Source organism: Homarus americanus, unplaced genomic scaffold, assembly GCF_018991925.1.
Source record: "Homarus americanus isolate GMGI-L3 unplaced genomic scaffold, GMGI_Hamer_2.0 scaffold55524, whole genome shotgun sequence".
Lineage (NCBI taxonomy): Eukaryota > Metazoa > Arthropoda > Malacostraca > Decapoda > Nephropidae > Homarus > Homarus americanus.
Window position 1 is genome coordinate 108182 of NW_024714121.1, and position 19319 is coordinate 127500.

Here is a 19319-nt window from a genome sequence, read left to right on the forward strand (position 1 = left end):
TGTAGCCACAGGCAGAGCAGATAGTTACAGTCTGCAGGACCTGACGAAACAGGTCATTCCAACCTGCAGCGCCAGGCGAAGCAGGTTATTCCAATCTCCAACACCATTCAAAGCAGATCATTACAATCTGCAGCGCCTGGCAAAGCAAGTCATTTTAACCTGCAGCGCCTGGTAAAGCAGATCATTACAACCTGCAGTACCTGGTAAAGCAGGTCATTCCAACCTGCAGAGCCAGGCGAAGCAGATCATTACAACCTGCAGCGCCTGGCAAAGCAGGTCATTCCAATCTGCAGTATCTGGTGAAGCAGGTCATTCTAACCTGCAGCGCCTGGCGAAGCAGATCGTTAAGTACAATTGAAATGCCAGATAGTGTTTGCTTTATTCTTAACACACTGGTATGTTTTACACAATTTGATGAGTTTGTTTACAAATGGTCTTGGGTGAGGCGGTGATGCCCACAAGCCGCTGTGAGCCGCTACATCAACAAGACCTATCAACCGGGGGGCCGCAGCTGGTGTGGCTTTTTTTTTTAATTGAGTTTTAGTGATTTTTGTCGTATTTTGAGGAACCCGAATACAGAGAGGTGAGGATGGGGGTCACAGGAATGTTTATAAAACCATATGAAGACCATCAAATCTAATAAAAATAATAATAATAAAAAATAAGACATATTCATCATGATTATGAAACTATCAGGATCATCACACTCCGGAAATGAACATTAATAATAAAAATAATGATAATTCATATTTCATTAACGATGGGTGACAATAATTAAACCTTTTTTTCCATATCTATAAACTGAGCTTTTGTGAACAGGGAAGGAGAATAAAGTATTTGTGTAGTTTCAATAAATGCCCATGAACTATATTGATAACAAGTTATTATTAATTAATAACCGTTAACATGGTAGCAGTGTTCACTATTTGTTTACTGTAGTTAAACTGATAATTTAAGTTATTTTTAACCTCTGATCACAATTTATCGCAACTCAAATTAATCTGTCAATCCCAATCTTAAATTTTCGGTGCATGAATATAAAATGAGTAGAAATCTGTAATTGTTGTAAAATTTTGACGTTCGCCAGCGATGATGGGCAATTCATTCTCTTCATCAGTCTATCAAAATACTATTCACTGTGTATAAAACAGGTCAAATGCTGAGAAACGAGTGTTAGGATTGTTGAGCACATGTATAGTTTAACAAAGATATTGGGGGGGGGGGGGGGGGGGGAACCGCCCGTACCAAGATATAAGCCAGCCATTGCCGCGTCACAGTCCAAACAAGTGATTCTATACACCAATCACAATAAGTTTGGTCGTTGCCTCAACTTGAATCATTGTACATTGTGTCAAACTGTATTTATTTTTATACTTTATGGTTCAGCCGACTTGTATCTTAGCACTGAACGTCACTACATACATTCTCAATAAATATGAACAGAAGATCCCGCTCGCGACATGTACGGCGAAGGTCTCTGGTCTCTCTCTCTCTCCCTCCCCCAGCAAGGCCGAGGAGAAGACTGTGACCAGCTCCTCGGGGGAACTGAAGGGTCCGCCTCACAGACCTGCTGCCCATGTCGCGCGGGCAACTGTGTGAAATAATAATTAGCGTATACTTGAGGATGATGACAAGTTCAGATAATCTCGCATGATATTTATAACTGTTGTCGCGAATATCCATTAAGAGTTGTACCATGGTTGAGTTTCTCTCAGTGCACGGGGGTGAACAAATGTAGTCATTACTCATTGCTTTCGTCTGGGGTTGGGCACCGACCGAAGGAAAGAAAGAGAAAAAAAGAAGAAAAAGTATGACTAACAATGCTTGGTACTGAATTGAACATGCTGGTGCATCTAAATACAATTTTCCAGGCCATTCCTAAACCCCTGATGTGGTCTTTTGATCCACACACACGGGAGAGTAAAACAGCTTCCAAAAGATGTAGAACCATCTAGCTGGTGCCATCTAAACTATCAGCGGACCATGATGCCTTCTCTAAATTAAAGAGGATCTGACCTTTGTTAAGAGAAATATTCAAAGTAAAGCCCTTGAACCCTTTCCGATGAATTGAATACAGTTTCTAAATGGGATTGAGTAGTCTGTACACTAAGTAAACATATCATTCGAGTGATTGAGCTAACGCAGACCCCGTCGTGTGACAGGCGTATTCTGGGTGGGGGAGGAGGGGCAGACGCGTTTGAAACAGCATTGGAAACACATCGGGATCGTGCCAAGCTATTGTAGTAGTGTGTAAGGTAATGCTGGTCGCTGCTCACTTGTCAGGATGCACCGCTTTGAGATTCTGCTGCCGGAAACTCACCAACATTATTGTTTTAATAATTATTCTATAACGGAGGACAAATCAGACTAATATTTGGACTAATAATAGAAGTCGAAAAATTTGTTTGTGTAGGTGCACCAGCCCGGGGCCTCGGCCGCTGTTTCACACACCACCTGCACGTCGGACACCCAAACTAGCCGCAGGTAACATCAAGAGAAGTACACCAGTGAACCGTGACAGAACCAAAAAATCTTCCGAAGGATATTACGAGACTGTTGGTAATACTAGAACTAAATAGAATGAAACATAATTATGGAAACAGTTATGATAATCATTATAATCATTTAATGTCCTTGATGATAACATTTAAACTTTGTACATACAGTAAATGAACAACAAGAATATGAGAAAACAGCCATAACGATACCGTCCACACACCACCAATCGCCATTATTCCATAACATCTGATAAGTCAAAAGAAATAATACAATCCATCTTCCAGTAACTTTTAAAAGACATTATTTATATTCTTTATGGAATAATGTTTTCATGTCACTCACTCACTCTCACATATTTGTATGTGCCCGTCACAAGTATCACATTTACTGTACGTCAACGTAATTTCCGCGAGGCTCCCCCCACTCGCCCCGCGCCCAGCAGCCTTCAAGCGTCTCCAACTGTTAGGAAATGATTACGTCGACAACTCTAATTAAGAACTCCAGCAAAACAGAAGCAGAGGCGGTGTTCTGTTGACACTTTACTGGCAATCTTCCAGTCGTAAATAATTCAAGACTGAGCTATCACGGACACTCCGCCCACTGATATAGACCCTCCGACTTTGACGTGTTGCAGTCCACTGGGCGGGGAGCGAGTGAGACTCTATCCTGCAAAGCTACGTTGATATACAGTGTAAATTAGTGTGAGCTGCGACTAGGTGTGTATAGAAAATGGGAAGCCAGATCAGGTTGGTGAAAGCAATTGTGCACATTATATACATTCAACCTGTCCGGTGCTACTTGCTCATGTATAGTCTTGTATGTTTGTTACGGAACTACTCTGTTACGTATGGGGGAACACAAACAAGCGGTTTCCAAGCATGTTTCTGTTCGAGTGACGAGATTTAATACACTGGATCCGCCACACACAGGAGGTGGCCAGTGCTAACCTTCTCAAGCTCTTCCGCGACACACACAAAAATTCCTTGCGAGCACTTTTGGTGTGACTTGTTATTTCTATTTGTTTTGTTCTGCTCCCTCACTTGACTAGCGCAGCTTGTCCAGTTCTCGAGGCTGTAGAGTGATCAACCCCGTAGGCTCGTAGGGACGAAAAACTAAGTTTAACTGCTAAAAAGTAGGTCTTTATGGCACACCAAGATAGGAAGAGTTTTTCGTCACTGTACATGCAACTCAGGATGTCCCCTTCTGTTCCGAACACTCACAGAAAAAGGGGAGAGTCCGTAACCTCACACAATAACCTTAAAATTATATTTACAAATAATATTATTCATGTTTCTTTGAGGCTTTCACCACTCATTACAATAATGCTTTACATATCACATAACAGAGCCTTAAAAAAATCATTAATCAGTTCTTGCTTCTGTTAGCGAGAATTCACCGTCGTAGCAACGCCTTCTTTTCATAGGCGGGCGAGTCTCGATTCTCTACGGTTTGTAAAATGTTGATTGTTGATAAAACTTGCTGATTGGTTGTTGGGGATCAGTTGTTATCGGGGCAGGTGAGTGACCTGGGGAGGGGGCTACTCGCGGGAGAAGACGCCACTCATCGCAGGAGTTCATCGCTACCGTCGCCGTCAGGCCCGACCGTGTCATGACTAAACGACACCATTAGCGTTCAGCCAACACCATCGATTGAGCCGTCACACAAGCACCAGTAAAGTATTCCATCCCAGCAACTGTGGTGCTGAGAAGCGCCAGGGCTACGCTTCACCAAGATGGCGGGCGGGTGATGGCAGGTGTCCCTGACGCCAGGTTGATACCTCCATCAGGTGTGGTGGTGTAGGGGCCGCTGTGTCGACCCACACTGGTGGCTTGCTTGGGCCGCCGTCACTGCTGATCAAAATGGAGGCCGCCACTGTGGCTGTGATTGTCCTGTCGCTCCCCGGAACATTTCTGATGCTTGAGGGTGCAGCGGGTGCGGCAGTGATGGCAGCGGCCGCCGGTGTTGCTGCATTGATGATAACTGCGGCATTGTCGATGTCATAGGAGACATGTGCGGCGGCGGCATTTGTGGCATTTGGAAAGGAAACTGCGGTGCCTGCGTTGACGACGTGTGTGGCATTTGTTGATGAGACTGCGACGGTACCTGCGGTAGCTGCGGCGGTACCTGCGGTAGCTGCGACGGTATGTGCGGTAGCTGCGATGGAGGCTGTGATGGTCATGTCCGCCGCCGTTTCCGCCCCCTCCCGGCCGCGTCTCATCGGTCCTCCATGGTGAGAGAGTCGGGACTACCGTAGCCACTAGAGGCGTCGTCAGCCACCGCCTGATTGGAGCTGTTGGGCTGTGGAGGAGCAGCGGGGGCCTTTAGCACCCCGTCGGCGCCCCCGAGGTGATGATCCCCCAGTCCGCTGCGGTCCCCCAGGGGCGTGGGCAGAAGCATCCCCGAGGTGCCCGGACCGTTGCCCGCACCACCACCGAGACTCATGCCGTTCATCCCCAGCTGGTGCTGCTGGTTGGGCTGCTGGGGGAGGGTCGTGCCGTGGGTAGAGGAGTTGCCACGTTGAGCCAAGCCAGATTCCTCCGGGGGCTGCTGGCAAAGACAAGAAACACAAGGTTAAGGAGGTATATTATCATCATGGCAACAAGATGGTGAAGGTAACAGTAGCGACACAGTACAAGTCGACATAAAACTGTATACACAAACACAACCCCTTACACATATGAGAAAAAAATATTGATATGTTAGGTAATAAATATATCTATTTTCTACAGTTAAATGGATGCAGGTTGTATGTTACATGTACAGTATAGCGTGAAGGATATTGTAGTGAGAGGAATAAAAGAAATGAAGGGGGAAATAATTGCCCATTCGTGTTGGGTTTAGAGTGTACAGGTAACAAGCGAAGGATGAGAGTTAAAGACACGTGGCTTTGGAACTTATCCCAGTTTTAACTTTATATTTGCGGCAGATTCTCGCACCTCCGGACACAACGTAAACGACTCATCATTAATAAATATAATCTAACCAATTAAGTTGGATTTAAATTTCCAGATTTTTATTTTTTTTTTTATTTCTTGTGACTGTTTATACTCGGTGGTCGACAACACTAACGCACCCAACCAAGATTTAACCTAACTTTACTTAATGAATCTTGGGTTATTTTTGTAGTTGGGTTTGTTTAGACTGGGTTAGTTTAGGATGGGTTAGTTTATGGTGGGTTACGTTAGGTTAGTTTAGTTAGACTGGGTATGGGTAGTTAGAGATGATAGGTTTCCTTATTCTGCCGTCCGTATTCCGTATCACCTCATGTAAAATTTATTAAATTTTAATAAACTTAATAAAAAAATCCAGGAAATTAACTTTCATGATTGTAAGTCGAAGTCTAATTCTATGAAGCCTTTTTTTTTTTGGTCATAACTTTTATTAAACAGATGTAGTTATACTTAACAAAATACTGAAAATCAAAATAGTAAAATAACAATAAATATATTTATGTATAACCAAAACTCAAATAACACTAAACATAATTCAACTACATCAAAAGAACCGCATGTTACTCGAATGCTTCACACACTTCCTAACCTAACCTAACCTATTCCCCATTTATCCAGGGAGTGTCAATGGACTGGCAAGTGTAGGGTTAGCGCGCCGTGTTAGGCCAGCGACCAACTGTGAGTAAGATAGATAGGAATTACTCATGCGAAAGATATATTTTTTTCTGAAGCAATTTTTAGCAAGTTAAGAGATATTACTTTCAAGATGTTGTTGAGTTATGATCAGCGTTAAGTAGTTGGTGTGCAGAGGTGCAGCAAAGGTGGTGGTGATGACTCCTCTGGGGAGCCGGGAGGCACAAGACAGGAAATGTGAGTAAAACGTAGAGTAAGGGGGGGCAGGCATACAGTGAAACCTCTTTATAATGGACTATAGGGAGAGGAAAGTCCGTTACATCGAGGGTCCGTTAATTGTGTAACCCCCATCTAGCGGATTATATGGAGAGAGAAGTGCATTATATGGAGGTTCACTGGACTGGTTGCTCTGAGCTACAGGAGTGGGTGGGAGGGAGGGAGGGAGGGGGTGGCCCACAAGCAAAAAGGACCCATTAGGTCCCAAAATAAAAGTGAAGTCCCTGATCTCCGGGTAGCGTGCGTAAGTGACGGCCACACCGGGGCTTATACAGCATGACGACGTGAATGCGTCCATTAAGCCACCCAGACTAGATTCCAAAGCGGATGAAAAACGTTCCATTATTCCGTATTCATGTGAAGAATACATTCATATGAATACGCTGGCCAACAACTCTTGGCCCAGTCCACCCAGCTGGAAACGTTTGAAGTCGTAAACAGTAAAGAAATATAAATAACCAGCACGCTAAACAACCATTTGCATTCCGAGCTTGTTTTGGGCTGTTAGTTACATGCAATGGAACTAACCAACTCTTACCTCAAACACTTTACTCTTTTTTTTTTATGGACACCCGACATGTTACGCACGAGAGGCAGAAATAAAAGACGAGAGTGAATATACCTTACGAGAGGGAACAAGAGACGCCGCGTGTCCTACAAGAGAAAGCTGACGAGTATAGTGAAGATGGGCAGGTTAGGCAAAAATTATTGAGACGTGGAAAGAATATTACTATTGCGTGTGTGTAAATTTGTCTCATTTGGCTGCACTAGACGTAAATCACTCACACAGTTGATCTAGGTTAACGTCTCTTTTTTTATACTTTAATGTTAATGCACTGCACTTTCTATGTACTTTATTTAATATCGACTTTACTGAATATCTATCTATCTCTATTTATTTATCTATCTATCTACCTTCATCAAAATCTCTCTCTCTCTCTCTCTCTCTCTCTCTCTCTCGCTCTCTCTCTCTAATGTTATATGCTAATCCGTCTTGCCAACACCCTCGTCACTCTGGCATAAATCCTCGACCAACTGTGCTCATCACTTATGTGTAAATTCCCGTCATCGTTGGAGGTGATCAACATAATGTTATGGATGGATTCCCTGTGAGTTACAATACTGCCGGCCCCTTCTGGTTCCTCCCAAAGGCGGCTTCTGCAATTTCTGTTTTGATGACGTAAAATGGCGAGAGAGAGAGAGAGAGAGAGCTGTACAAAAGCCGTTTAAGAAGAAAGTATAAATAATAGACTTTAAAACCTGAGGAAAAAACAAGTATGGCATTTCAGGTAAACAGGTTAGGGAGGGAAGAGAGGGAGGATAGGGAGGAGGAGGGAGGAGGAGGAGGAGGAGGAGGGAGGTATGACCATCACCTAACACGGACCAGCTTTTAAGAACCCTATATTTGTCAAATAAAAGATGAACATTAGTGGAACAAGGTGCAAAGCGCTAATCGCTAATTGGAAAGCAGTAGGTATAGGAGTCTGTCCAATTAAATTAATGAAGGGCAATTCAATAAAAGACTCCGTAGCAAGTGGTGGAACAGCAACACAGAATGCGTGCAGGGAGAGTCATCCTATACTGCGTGTGCGGTGTAGCTATATGTGCGTGCAAGGTGATACCTAATAACAGCACATGCAGGTGCGGTGGAGTTTCATGCATGGTGCGTACTGTTCATGCGCATGTGAGCGTGCATGCTGGTTGTGGTAGGCTGTGTGTATGTATAAGGACTGCGGAGCCTCGTTGTGTTGTGGCTGGCGTGGGTACCAACACTGTAGTATAGGAAGGTTGATAAAGTCTTGACAGCAGAGGAATAAGACACGTGAGGACAGACAGACAGACAGACAGACAGCTGGGAGAGGAGTTTGCAGAGCCACACAGGATGGCTCTACCCCTCATCCCTTTCCTTCCCTTCAACCCTCCCCTTCACCCCTTCCTCTACACTGGACCCTAACACATACACGCTGGACAGACTGGCGTGCGTCAAGGGTGATCAGGTGCCTCAGTAGTCAGGTGTAGTCTGATTCACCTAACACTCACCCTACTGTACAGCTGTCTGATTCTTCTATCACACATGTTGTTGCTGTCACACACCTGTCGCTGCTATTACACATGTCACCTTTAACGCTGCTGTCACACCTGTCACTCCTATTGCTGCTGTCACTTGTCGTGAGTGTCACCTCAGTCGTTGTTTTGATACCAGTCACCGCTGTCACACCTGTCACCCATAACGCCATTGTCACACCTGCAGAGACGTCACACCTGTAACTGCTGTCATACCTGTAGTTGCTGTCACACCTGTAACTACTGTCACACCTGTAGTTGCTCTCACACCTGTCGCTGCTGGAGTATCAGTTAGCGCCAGTCTAAGTGTTGTTAATAGTTACCAACAGCTAGGGTGAAGGTGTAGCCAGGGAGTAGGTGGGTGGTGTTAACAGTTAGCAACAGCAGCCAGGGAGTAGGTGGGTTGTGTTAACAGTTAGCAACAGCAGCCAGGGAGTAGGTGGGTGGTGTTAACAGTTGAGTAACAAGCCAGGGGTAAGGTGGGTTGTGTTAACAGTTACAACAGCAGCCAGGGAGTAGGTGGGAGGTGTTAACAGTTAGCAACAACAGGGGAGTAGGTGGGTGGTGTTAACAGTTAGCAACAGCAGCCAGGAGTAGGTGGGTTGTGTTAACAGTTAGCAACAGGAGCCAAGGGAGAAGGCGGTGGTGTTAACAGTTAGCAACAGCCAGGGAGTAGGTGGGTTGTGTTAACAGTTAGCAACAGGAGCCAGGGAGAAGGCGAATTAGTGTTAACAGTTAACAGCAGCCAGGGAGAGAGTGGGTTGTGGTAACAGTTAGCAACAGGAGCCAAGGGAGAAGGCGGGTGGTGTTAACAGTTAGCAACAGCAGCCAGGGAGTAGGTGGGTAGTGTTAACAGTAGCAACAGCAGCCAGGGAGTGGAGTAGTTTAACAGTTAGCAACAGCAGGGAGTAGGTGGGTGAGTGTTAACAGTTAGCAACAGCAGCAGGGGAGTAGGCGGGTGGTGTCAGTTAGCAGCAGCCAGAGGAGAAGGAGGGTGGTGTTAACAGTTAGCAACAACAGCCAGGGAGTAAGGTGGGTGGTGTTAACAGTTAGCAACAACAGCCAGGGAGTAGGTGGGTTGTGTTAACAGTTAGCAACAGCAGCCAGGGAGTAGGTGGGTTGTGTTAACAGTTAGCAACAGCAGCCAGGAGTAGGTGGGTGGTGTTAACAGTTAGCAACAGCAGCCAGGAGTAGGTGGGTGGTGTTAACAGTTAGCAACAGCAGCCAGGAGTAGGTGGGTGGTGTTAACAGTTAGCAACAGCAGCCAAGGGAGTAGGTGGGTTGTGTTAACAGTTAGCAACAGGAGCCAGGAGAAGGCGGTTGGTGTTAACAGTTAACAACAACAGCCAGGGAGTAGGTGGAGTAGTGTTAACAGTTAGCAACAGCAGCCAGGGAGTAGGTGGGTAGTGTAACAGTTAGCAACAGCAGCCAGGGAGTAGGTGGGTAGGGTTAACAGTTAGCAACAGCAGCCAGGGAGTAGGTGGTAGTGTTAACAGTTAGCAACAGCAGCCAGGGAGTAGGTGGGTAGGGTTAACAGTTAGCAACAGCAGCCAGGGAGTAGGTGGGTGGTGTTAATAATTACTAACGCAGCAACCAGGGAGTAGGTGGGTGGTGTTAACAGTTAGCAACAGCAGCCAGGGAGTAGGTGGGTAGTGTTAACAGTTATGGCAGCCAAGGGAAGGTAGGAGGTGTTAACAGTTAGCGGCAGCCAGGGAAGGTGGGAGGTGTTAACAGTTAGCAACAGCCAGGGGAAGGTGGGAGGTGTTAACAGTTAGCGGCAGCCAGGGGAAGGTGGGAGGTGTTGACAGCAGCCTGGGGAAGGTGGGAGGTGTTAACAGTTAACGGCAGCCAGGGGAAGGTGGGAAGTGTTAACAGCAATAGCCTGGGGAAGGTGGGAGGTGTTAACAGTTAGCGGCAGCCAGGGGGAAGGTGGGAGGTGTTAACAGTTAGCAACAGCCAGGGGAAGGTGGGAGGTGTTAACAGCAATAGCCTGGGGAAGGTGGAGGTGTTAACAGTTAACGGCAGCCAGGGGGAAGGTGGGAGGTGTTAACAGTTAGCAACAGCCAGGGGGAAGGTGGGAGTTTAACAGTTAGCGGCAGTCAGGGAAGGTGGGAGGTGTTAACAGTTAGCAATAGCCTGAGGTGGGAGTGTTAACAGTTAGCAACAACAGCCAGGGAGTAGGTGGGATGTGTTAACAGTAAGCAACAGCCAGGGGAGAGTGTTAACAGATAGCGGCAGCCAGGGGAAGGTGGGAGGTGTTAACAGTTAGCGGCAGCCAGGGGAAGGTGGGAGGTGTTAACAGTTAGCGGCAGCCAGGAGGAAGGTGGGAGGTGTTAACAGTTAGCAGCAGCCATGAGGAAGGTGGGAGGTGTTAACAGTTAGCGGCAGCCAGGAGGAAGGTGGGAGGTGTTAACAGTTAGCGGCAGCCAGGAGGAAGGGGAGGCGTTAACAGTTAGCGGCAGCCAGGAGGAAGGTGTTAACAGTTAGCGGCAGCCAGGAGGAAGGGGAGGCGTTAACAGTTAGCAGCCAGGAGGAAGGGGGGAGGCGTTAACAGTTAGCGGCAGCCAGGAGGAAGGGGGGAGGCGTTAACAGTTAGCGGCAGCCAGGAGGAAGGGGGGAGGCGTTAACAGTTAGCGGCAGCCAGGAGGAAGGGGGGAGGTGTTAACAGTTAGCGGCAGCCAGGAGGAAGGGGGGAGGTGTTAACAGTTAGCGGCAGCCTGACTGACCTTACACCATCACGACGTAAGCATTTCAGGCATGTCCTTCAAGGGTACTTTCGTGGTCCCGTTCTGGAACGAAAGGGGGACTGGTTAACGAAAGGTGGGGCTAGTTTAAAGGAAGGGTTTAATGAAAGGGTGTTACTCAACGAAACGTTTTAAAGAAAGGGGAATGGTTAATGAAAGGTGTTAACGAAAGATGGGACTGGTTAACGAAAAGCATTAACGAGAAACTTGGTTAAAATAAAGACTGCTTAATGGGGGTATAAGGAATATAAGTTGTTAGACAATAATAAAATAATAAGGTTGGTTAACGAAGGGTTGATTACGGATTAACAATAGATGTATAGTTAACGAAGGGGATTTTAGTTAACGAATAGATGTGAACCATTAATAATGAATTAGCACTGATGAACGAAAATCGGTACTTAACATTCATTTACAGATTCCAAGTCAATATTCACAAAACCATTCAATGAACGGCAACGTAAAACAAAAACTAATATCTGTAATAATTTCTAACGATGTAATCAGAGAAACAAAAGACCACTGGGGAATAAAAAAGGTCGGATGGCTTGACAGACCAGCGGCCACATTATTATGCTTAACGATCACTGATTTGTGTAAAAGCTTGATCAACGAGGACCGGCCAGGTGTTCATTAAATGGGAGTGGCTTAATGACCGGACGGCAGCCAGTCATTTGAACACACGAAATCAACCAACGAGAACAGGAGAGGGTAGAATGAGTCGAATAATTGATACGGAAATAAATAGATTAAAAAAAAAAAGAACTAAAAAGATAATAATAATAATGTACAGATGATCAACTGACTCGCATAAACGGGTTAAAAACGTACCGTATAAAAACAATAACAGGAATAACAAAAACAAATAAACTGGAACTGAAAAAAGGGGAAAAACATCTAAAAAAAATTGATACAACAAACGGGAACACGGAAGTTGCCCTTTATAACTCACAAGGTATAAAGTAGTGCCCATTAAACACGGTCCCTATAACTTAAAAAATTCATCCTTTAAAAAATATCACGCGGCATCAATATTGACTAGTGTCTATTATTATAAAAATCGAGTCTTATATATTTAAGGGTATTGCATATAAGTAGCAGCTTCATATGTCCTGAATCAACATAATGAAGGTCAATATTTACCCGGCACTACTATATACATCCGAGTCTGTACCACTGAAAACCCTGTACCTCTTATGAGCAACCCCGAGTACAGTTCCTCGTCATGATGGCCTTTCCCAAGTGCATAGCATTGGTGTTAGTGAAGCAGCTGAACTATGCAAGCTTTCTCTCATCCAGTACACTGTTTACCTTTGGTTAGATACCTGTCTCAGATGACCCACAATCCCCTGCGCCTCCCCAGGACTTGATTAACTCGTCTTTGTATACGAGTAGATTATTAATATTATTATTATTTTATATTTGGTGAAAACTTACGAAAAGTCGATGGAAATTCAAGGGCACAGGAATGGTTTCTTTTTTGGTGGGTGGGCGTCCGTGGCGGAGTTGAGAGGGTGTTGTGGGACATCCGTCTACTGCCGCTTTATTAAAAGTGGCCATAGGTCTACAGGAACGACCAAACAGTCACTTGAAACAAGAGAAGGAAGAGAAGAAGAAGGAAGAACACAGACAGAAAGATGAAAAGGAAAAAAAACGACCAAAGAAAAGAGGAAGAGGAGTACAAAAGAATAAAACAGAATATATTTAAGAGGATAAGGAAACGAAGTAGGAGTTAACATAAAGAAAAAACCCGAGAGAAGAAACACAAAAAGTTCGAGAGCTGTTGAAGAATCTTGAGACATAATGTTGTGTGGATATATACAGTAAAGGAAGTACTGAAACGGCTACAGCGTGATCGACCCCCGCACGTGATGAAAACCCAACGGATACCAGGAAGGTGAAAAATTGGCACAAATTGACCAAGAAAAATGGTAAAAATAATGATAAAAAGTAATAATAATAATAATGAAAAGCAAAAAAACGATGAAAAATGTGTCAGTAGCAGATAGATAAGAAGATCATATTTGAGAATTTATTAAATTATTGTACTTTAGGATGGAAGTACAAATGCAACACGTCTTTTCCCATTCAAGCACATATGACCTGCCTGGGGGCTACAATGAGTCCTGTGGTACGATTATAATGACATGAAATTCAAGTTTATCTATAATTTCAACTTTATATAGTGTTGGTGGTTCCATGTATAGAAGTTAAAAGACTAAAAAAAAACTAAATTCGTGATATTTTTTCCCTCTATAACATGACCAAAAACGCACAAATTATTATTTTGTTAATTAATTACCATTGTGTGGGGGAGGGGGGAGGGGCTATAATAGGGTGTATTTATGCCAATTTTCTTCTTAATTAGGTTTAATCTGATAAAGAATCGAGGGGGTGATGGTCAATCGTGATTTGCAAGATGAAAGAAATAATGAGAGAAGCGAAATAGAAATCAGGAAAAAATACAAAAAAATATCAAAGACAGGAAAATCAGGAAAGTCAATGAATGAATGAAACAAGAAATCAAGAAAACCTAATAATATAAAAACAGGAAAATCAGGAAAAATAATGAATGAATGAAACAAGGAAGAAGTAATCAAGCGAAAAATTGTCTCTATCTTTAACGGAAACAAAAAATAGAAACAAAAGCCAAACCGAGATGATAGATGACGAATACTTAGATAAAGAGTCTTCAATAAACGATGCGAGAGACAGCATATGAAGAGAAAAAACAAATAAACAAACAAAAGAGAACCATAAAGTGGAAATAAAAAGACGAATTTTTTTGAGATGCCAAAGACCAAAAAAAAAATAATAAAAATCACGAAGACAAAGTACGAAACGAGAGACAGACAGAGAAGAGATCCCTGGTAGTGAGAATGGAGCCAGGGTGTGCTTGTGGTGTTGGCAGTGCGCAGTTGAACGAACGCTACCTGGAGGTCACTAACTTGTCGCTTGATGTGCGCCAGTGAGTCTGAGGAATACGACATGTTGGCGAACACCATACGCTCCTCGTAATCGTACTCGCACAGGATCTTGTTGTCACACAGGTAAAACCGGTCCCCGACGCAGAATCTGCCAAGAGAAAGAGGGAGGTGAGTGAGCCGTCTTCGATCAACATGGGAGTGAGAATGATACATCGAGTTACAATATCTACAATAGCTGCTAATACATGGAGGATGGGTTTAATTACAATATGTACAATAACTAAAAAAAACAAACAGGGGGGGGATACATTTGGTTACGATACCTATAATAACTGTCAATGCAGAGATAATTACCCGCAAAACAAAAATATTTAATGGGGAATATTAATCAAAGACCCAAAACTAATAAAAAAGAAGAATAGTTCTCTCCAATGGTGGGTATCATATCACTCAAGAAAGATGAAAATTCAACTTCAAGATAAAACTATACCATAAATCCTGGCAGGTAAGTATTGGGCTCAATATAATATCTACCCAGGTATGCACATCTGCGTAAATCTCTCTCGGTTACCGACAGACTCTCACGCATGGATGATCGGTTGTGAACATCAGAGGCGAGAAATTCTGGTAGGAAAAGTGGGACAAATAAGCCCGAGTGTTGGTGAAGGACTTTGACCAGTGGGTGAAATAAAATGAGCAAAGACCTCAAGGCAAGATGTTGTTGGTAACGGAGGCAACACAGATCGGCCATGGTGACACCTGAACTGGCCGGGCCGGGTAAGGTGGGGAGAGAGGGAGATGTGTGGGAACATACAAGCAAGAAGGGATGAAAAAGGGGGAGGAAAATGGAGGTAACGATAGGTAGAGGGAATTAAAAAAAAAATAGAGGACAAGAAAGAGGATGAAAGAGAAAATTAAAGGGAGATAACAAAGGCGGAAAAGACCAAAGGTATAACAGCTCAGTTCCAGGTAATCAAACAACGAAGACATGAAGAAGACAGGAAAGGTCATGAGAGATAACCGAGGCTCTACCTACTGTGCACCTGGAGCTAATTAACCTTACTGAGCGTCGCAGGTTTAGTCGGCAAAGCAAAATACATAAATACAACATGAAAAAAAAATATATACAAATGCACTGAGAACTATAGTGACGAAAAACCAATAACCATGACAGGACTTTTGGAATCTTTGAAAATTTACATATTTGGGACTACTGAAGATTACACACCCTAGCTTATTTCACCTGAAGATCAACCACCCTAACGCTAACCTAACGACCCCAGGTAGCGTTAGGGTAGCCAATCTTTATGTTGAGTAAACTGGGGTGTCTAATATTCACGTGATTCCTTATTTGTAAAGGTACTGGGTTATTGCGCAGAACTAGTGAGATGGAATGGTGGGAGAATTAAGACATAAACATAGTGATTTACTTTCGTTGGCAGAGCATAAAAATATGAAGTCGCATTCTGGTGGTACGTGACGATTAATGGCAAGGAGTGTGTGGATGGAGGGAACAATGATGTCGACGAGAGAAGAGAGGAGTGGTGGAGTGAGGCTGGGAGTGGAGCTGCTCAGGTACATCCCGGCGCGCCTGCCCCACCCACCTCCCCGCCTCCAGGGAACCAACAACACGCTGGTCCACCCTCGGGAGGTAAACAAACAAGGGGAAGGAAGGTGGGAGAGAGACGGGTGAACGAGGGGAGGGCGAAATGGGGGGGGAGGGGGAGGAGACGAAAGAAGGGGGAAGTGGAAAGGAAGAATAAGGTGTGCAGATGATAGATTGAGATGAGAAGAGAGTGAAGAATACAGGGAGAGAAGAGGGAGAGGGAATAAAAAAAATGGTATCTTGAAGAAATTTTTCGTGGAATGGGTCAAGGCGTCAGCTGCAACACCCTGTTGAAGCGCCTTGGCAGAGGTTACGGGGTCACTGCTGCAGCACCCTGCCACAGGTCATGGGGTCACTGCTGCAGCGCCTTGGCAGAGGTTACGGAGTCACTGCTGCAGCGCCTTGGCAGAGGTCACGAGGTCACTGGCGTCAAGATGCAGTGAGGTGGGAGACTCCGCTTGTGAGCCCGATGTCAATACATCACAGGAAACACATTCGCTTTAATTAGCATTTATTCAGGTACTGGACGAGAGGCAACCGTGTCCTCCATGTCGCCAGCGACCGTGGCGACTCCATGACAGAGAAGCTCCACCGGGACATACTCCGTCTTCCGTAAGTCTTGAGACATCCACGGGGACAAACAGACATGGAGACACCCTGCAGTGGCTCACCAACAACACGAACAGCTTCATGCGAAAATCTCCAGATGAGTGAGTAGTGTTGGTGAACCGTGTCAGTGACAACATCAAGAAATTTGTTTAGCAAACTATAAGTTGTTCATGTTGTCCATAAGGCACCAAGAAGACTTTGAAGTTCTACACAGTGAAGCACATACTACCTCCTCCTCCTCCAGCTCTTCCCTGCCTCCCTCCCTCCCCCAACGCCCTCTTCTTCCCGTTAGCCGCGTTTGTCTCCTCTTCCTGGTTCTCCTTCACCCCCCTGTCCCCTAGCAAACGTGACCCCTGGTCAAAGGGGCCAAAAATATTATACAAATACAAAATCTCACCATTAACAGGCAAAAACCCCGAACCCTGACTTCTTGTTGCTCAGATGAACTCAGTGGCGGTGCTTCAAGAACGCCAGGTGAGGAGAGACATGGGAGGGAGTTGAGGGGGTGAGGGGTTTAAGGGGAGATGTGAGAAAAGGAAAAGGGAGTTGAGGGGAGGTGGAAGGAGATTGCTAGGAATGAAAACAAATATGAAAAAATACAAAAGTTGGTCGGGCTTATTATGATCCATGAAGTCAAAAGGTGATAAACAGACAAACACAAAATAAGACCTTTCTCTCCTTCCCTATTTTCTTCAGTTTCCCTCTCTGACCCTCCCTCCCCTTTTCTTTCCCTCTCTTCCCCTTTTCTTTCTCTCTCTTTCATTTTCTTTCTCCCCTTTAGTTTCCCTCTGTTTCCGAAGAGAAACAGGGAATAAAACGGAAGGGGGAAAGAGGGAGGGAAGGGGAACTGGGAGGGAGGCTAGAAAGGAAGGGAAACAAAGAGGGGGGGGGAGAAAATCGGTAGGAACGAGGGAGAAAAATTAGGAAGGACATAAGGAAAAAGGGAGAAAGGGGAAGGGAGGGAGGGAGGGAGGAAGAGAATGGGGAGGAAGGAAGAGAATGGGGAGGAAGGAAGAGAATGGAGAGGGGGAAAGGAATGGGGAGGGAGGAGGAGAATGGGGAGGGAGGGAGGGAGAATACTCTACAGGAATCCTCTGCATCTAGTATCAACTGTTGTGTTTATTCCAGGTAATAAACACAACATCGACCACCACAAAACATGACCCCCGACCTTAATCACAAACTGTACGACTTTCTCAAACACGACTCCCTCCTACACCTCAAAATAACACACAATTATTTTCTTTAGAAAGAACAGAAGACCCAAACTTGGATTTCTCCTCTACTGAAACACTTAACAAAGCTCTTACAATATTCATAGGGAAGTGAAATGAATGAAATGAAAGGGAAACTCTCGGGTAATACACATTTATAGCCAAAGTGCCAAACCAACTAATGAGTAAAGTTTCAATGGTGCTCCTGTGTGTGAGTTGAAGGCTCATGTGTGCACTAGGGCCGTCTATGGACTTTTAAGCCAGGTAGTCTACACTTGGAGTAGCTTTCGAGTGAGGAAATTTTGGAATAGGTGCAACCCCCCTCATATAGTGTAATTAAGCACTTGGTAACTCTTAATTAAATAAAGGGCGGCGCACTCGACGTGTTATTTTCTACCTATCTGGAGGAGTTAGGGCTCACTGTGTGGGTTTACCTCGCGTGAACCAATGAGGGAGAGGACGGTACATTATGGCACAAGGTTTATATTCGGTTTGTCGGTGAGGCCCTTGAAGTATTTGATTCCTTTTGTGAATAGGGAGAGATATTTGTGTCCAGCCCACACTCGGTGCCGTAGTGAGGGTGTCTGGGGGCCGGGCAAGGTGTACCCATGGTGATGTTTTCGGTGAAAAATTTCTCTTGGAATTGAACTACTTGTGTGCATCCATGTGAGGAGTTTCTCTCGGGTTAAATATTTAAGTGTGAGCGTCTCTCTGAACATATTTTTTAATTAGTTTTTACATGAAGTTAATAAATTCTTTCTATATACACACAAGTGAAGGATTAATTGGAATTAAAAATGCGTCGAGAAGACCTTTTGTTATTTACGTAATGTATACACTGTTAGCAGTGTTAATACACCCAGTACACTGCTTGTTGGCGGCTGACCTTTTATCCACAAACTGGTGTATTGCAGCCTTCCAGAATGTGAACCAGCTTGTTCTAGTGATCTGGCAATGTCACAGTTTGAACCTGTTGTGTTCCTGTGTGTTCCAGTAATCAACTTTGTACCGGTGTTGTACCAGTGACTCGGAGTGTTCCCAGTGTGATTTGAAATGTTCCGGAGTCACCTGATCGCACGGAGCTTCACGCGTGAGACTGGCGGGTGAACCTCTAACACGTCCTGACTCAGCGTGGGTGAACTGTACCTACCACACTGATATACCTCTCTACTGTATATTACTGTCTAAGTCAAGTACCGCCAAATTAGAAGGCTTTATTTTGCTTATTTTCGATGTCTTAATTGTCCTTAATTATTAATAATTTCATATTATTTTCACTTGCAATGTAGTATTAATATATTATTAAAGTTTATAATTGATTCACTGATTTTATATTTTACCTGGTTGTATTGTATTAAGAATTGTTCACCCGGATACACCTGCAGTGTCTATATACAGTACCTACTGAATTAATGTGAACATGTATGACGATTTAATTGAATAAATATCTATGTATCTGTTTGTTTATCTTGGTTCTTCATCAGTGTGGTGGGATTTGCATTTTTTTCTCTCTCTTGGAATTGAAAACTAACATGTTTAATTTCTTTAGTACACCAGAGCCTACCCCACCCCCTTTATACTCATAGTCTCTAACTTCTAGCTTCACAATAACTTTACCCACCATACTACTGTACCTTCCCACAGCGTTGAATAAGTATTAGCGGCACAGAAGTCACTCAATCCCATGGAAAGAGATTTTTATGGTGAATGGTGGTATATTGATGACACGTATAACATAAACATTTAAATTCTGAGTAAACTAGCTGTTAATTAGGCGCCGCCCACAAACCCGCGCC

The 19319-nt window shown here is 44.3% G+C and overlaps 1 protein-coding gene across 4 annotated transcripts in view; it reads right to left on the reverse strand.

Annotated features, from left to right (window-relative positions):
* Positions 1-499: 499 nt before the first annotated feature.
* Positions 500-19319, reverse strand: part of LOC121875690 (insulin gene enhancer protein ISL-2B-like) — a 317957-nt gene continuing 299137 nt past the window's right edge. The window contains exons 6-7 of one of the 4 annotated variants that reach the window (XM_042380345.1): positions 14116-14242; positions 500-5043 (exon numbers count right to left, since the gene is read on the reverse strand). In XM_042380345.1, the coding sequence (XP_042236279.1) occupies positions 4714-5043; positions 14116-14242 (457 nt within the window). In that variant the 3' untranslated portion in view covers positions 500-4713. Of the gene's footprint in view, positions 5047-14100; positions 14243-19319 lie in introns of all 4 variants that reach the window. The other 3 variants (XM_042380337.1, XM_042380329.1, XM_042380321.1) reach the window with 3 other exon arrangements.